The 2,308-nt window shown below is 47.2% G+C and overlaps 1 protein-coding gene across 4 annotated transcripts in view; it reads left to right on the top strand.

Moving 5' to 3' along the window:
• The window catches only part of LIMK2 (LIM domain kinase 2), a 68,135-nt gene that overhangs the window by 63,004 nt on the left and 2,823 nt on the right, over window positions 1–2,308 (top strand). For 3 of the 4 annotated variants that reach the window (XM_011938331.1, XM_011938332.1, XM_011938333.1), the window contains one exon: window positions 689–846. In XM_011938331.1, coding sequence (XP_011793721.1) covers window positions 689–846 — 158 coding nt within the window. Of the gene's footprint in view, window positions 1–688; window positions 1,087–2,308 lie in introns of those variants that run through there. The other variant, XM_011938330.1, reaches the window with a different exon arrangement.

Below are 2,308 nucleotides of genomic sequence, written 5' to 3'. Positions count from 1 at the left end.
ATCTTGGCTCACTGCAACCTCCGCCTCCCAGGTTCAAGTGATTCTCCTGCCTCAGCCTCCCAAGTAGCTGGGACTACAGGTGCGTGCCACCGTGCCCGGCTAATTTTTGTATTTTTAGTAGAGACAGGGTTTCGCCATGTTGGCCAGGCTGGTCTCAAACGCCTGACCTTAGGTGATCCACCCACCTCAGCCTCCCAAAGTGCTGGGATTACAGGCGTGAGCCACTGCACCTGGCCATGAAGGAAGATTTTTTTTTTTTAATTGTTTTCTTTAATATTAATTGAGCACCTGTGTACAGAGCACTAGGCTGGTGCTAAAGGGTTTCAGACATGAATCAGATCCAGCACCTCACAGAGCCTTCACTCTGGCAGACACACAGCCACAAGGAGACACAGACAAGGCAGCGTGGGATGAGTGGAAGTTGCTAGCTTCCAGATGCCAATTTGGAACACTTGGCTTCTGCAGTGAAGCCCCTTCTCAGTCCTCTTCAGTAACCCAACTCTCAGTGGATCCAGGTCTGGATTATAAGATTTGGAGAGATGACTGGGGATTGAGGAGAGCTCTCTAACCTGTTTTACCACCTCCTCTTCTGCCCATCCTTCCTGTCCACGTCCCAGCATCCCTTTCCCTTGCCATGTATCTGTGGCCTCTGCAGTCCTTCGTAAACAGCTGTCTTCTTACCCTACAGATCATTGGGCAGGTGTATGCAGATCCTGACTGCCTTCCCCGAACACTGGACTTTGGCCTCAACGTGAAGCTTTTCTGGGAGAAGTTTGTTCCCACAGATTGTCCCCCAGCCTTCTTCCCGCTGGCCGCCATCTGCTGCAGACTGGAGCCTGAGAGCAGGTTGGTATCCTGCCTCTTTCTCCCAGATCGCAGGGTCCTAGAATGTTTGCCTAAGTCTAAGACCACCCCTGAGCCCTTCGTAAGCACAGGGGTGAGAGAAGCCTTCAGGTCAAGAATGTGGCTGTCAACCCGTGAGCCATCTGACAACTCATATGTACAGGATGGAGAAGAGAGAGGTAAAGTCATAGCAGCAAGTAAGCTGGATAGGACACAGACACACAGCCATTAAAAGAAAGTTTACAGCTGGGTGTGGTGGCTCACGCCTATAATCCCAGCACTTTGGGAGGCTGAGGCGGGCAGATCATGAGGTCAGGAGATCGAGACCATCCTGGCTAACATGGTGAAACCCCGTCTCTACTAAAAATACAAAAAAACTAGCCGGGCGAGGTGGCAGGCGCCTGTAGTCCCAGCTACTCGGGAGGCTGAGGCAGGAGAATGGCGTACCCAGGAGGCGGAGCTTGCAGTGAGCTGAGATCCGGCCACTGCACTCCAGTCCGGGCGACAGAGCAAGACTCCGCCTCAAAAAAAAAAAAAAAGAAATTCTAGTGAGAGACTGTCTGAACATACTGTACTGTAATGTAGATGTTCAGGTTTTTCCAGTTTCTCTTTACAATAGGTATTAACTACAGTGAGCAGTTTTATGCATTTTGCTAATTTCTCCTTTAAAGAAGTATTTTCAAAATTACCTTTATTCTTCTCAGGTGATAATTTCATTATTACCAAAGTTACCCTAGGTTTTTTCAAGTTTGTGGTTAAAAAACTAGAATCTGGCTGGGAGCGGTGGCTCATGCCTGTAATCTCAGCACTTTGGGAGGCCGAGGCTGATGGATCACCTGAGGTCTGGAGTTTGAGACCAGCCGGCCAACATGGTGAAACCCCATCTCTACTAGAAATACAAAAATCAGCCGAGCCATGGTAGCAGGCGCCTGTAATCCCAGCCTGCTGAGGAGGCTGAGGCGGGAGAATTGCTCGAACCCAGGGGTGGAGATTGCAGTGAGCCAATATCATGCCATAGCACTCCAGCCTGGGCAACAAGAGTGAAACTCTGTCTCAAAAAAAAGAAAATAGAATCTTTTGTGGGGTTTTTTCCTGCCATCAAAAATTGTGTTTCTTTTAAAAACAAGTTCAAACATTACCGAAGTTTATAGCGTAGGAAATATATCTTCTATAATCTCCCTTAACCAATATACCTCTCAACATTCTCCTCACCCGCAACTCCACCCTCCTAGGATAACCAGTTGGCACATAATCTTTATTTAAAAATGATTTTCAGCTGTCCACATTAGAGTTGAAATTTTCTGGTGGGAGAATCTATACCTTGTTCCTTTATAGGCCAAGGACCGCAATCCTTCAGTAACACCAGTGTAAGAGCTTGAGGAGAAACTGTGCAGCTACACAGTATTTGTTTTCTAATACCTCTTGTCAGTCATTCTAAATATCTTTAATTTATTTAAAAAATATA

Source organism: Colobus angolensis, unplaced genomic scaffold (genome assembly GCF_000951035.1).
Source record: "Colobus angolensis palliatus isolate OR3802 unplaced genomic scaffold, Cang.pa_1.0 Scaffold171, whole genome shotgun sequence".
Lineage (NCBI taxonomy): Eukaryota > Metazoa > Chordata > Mammalia > Primates > Cercopithecidae > Colobus > Colobus angolensis.
This window is presented reverse-complemented; position numbering and strand designations above follow the sequence as displayed.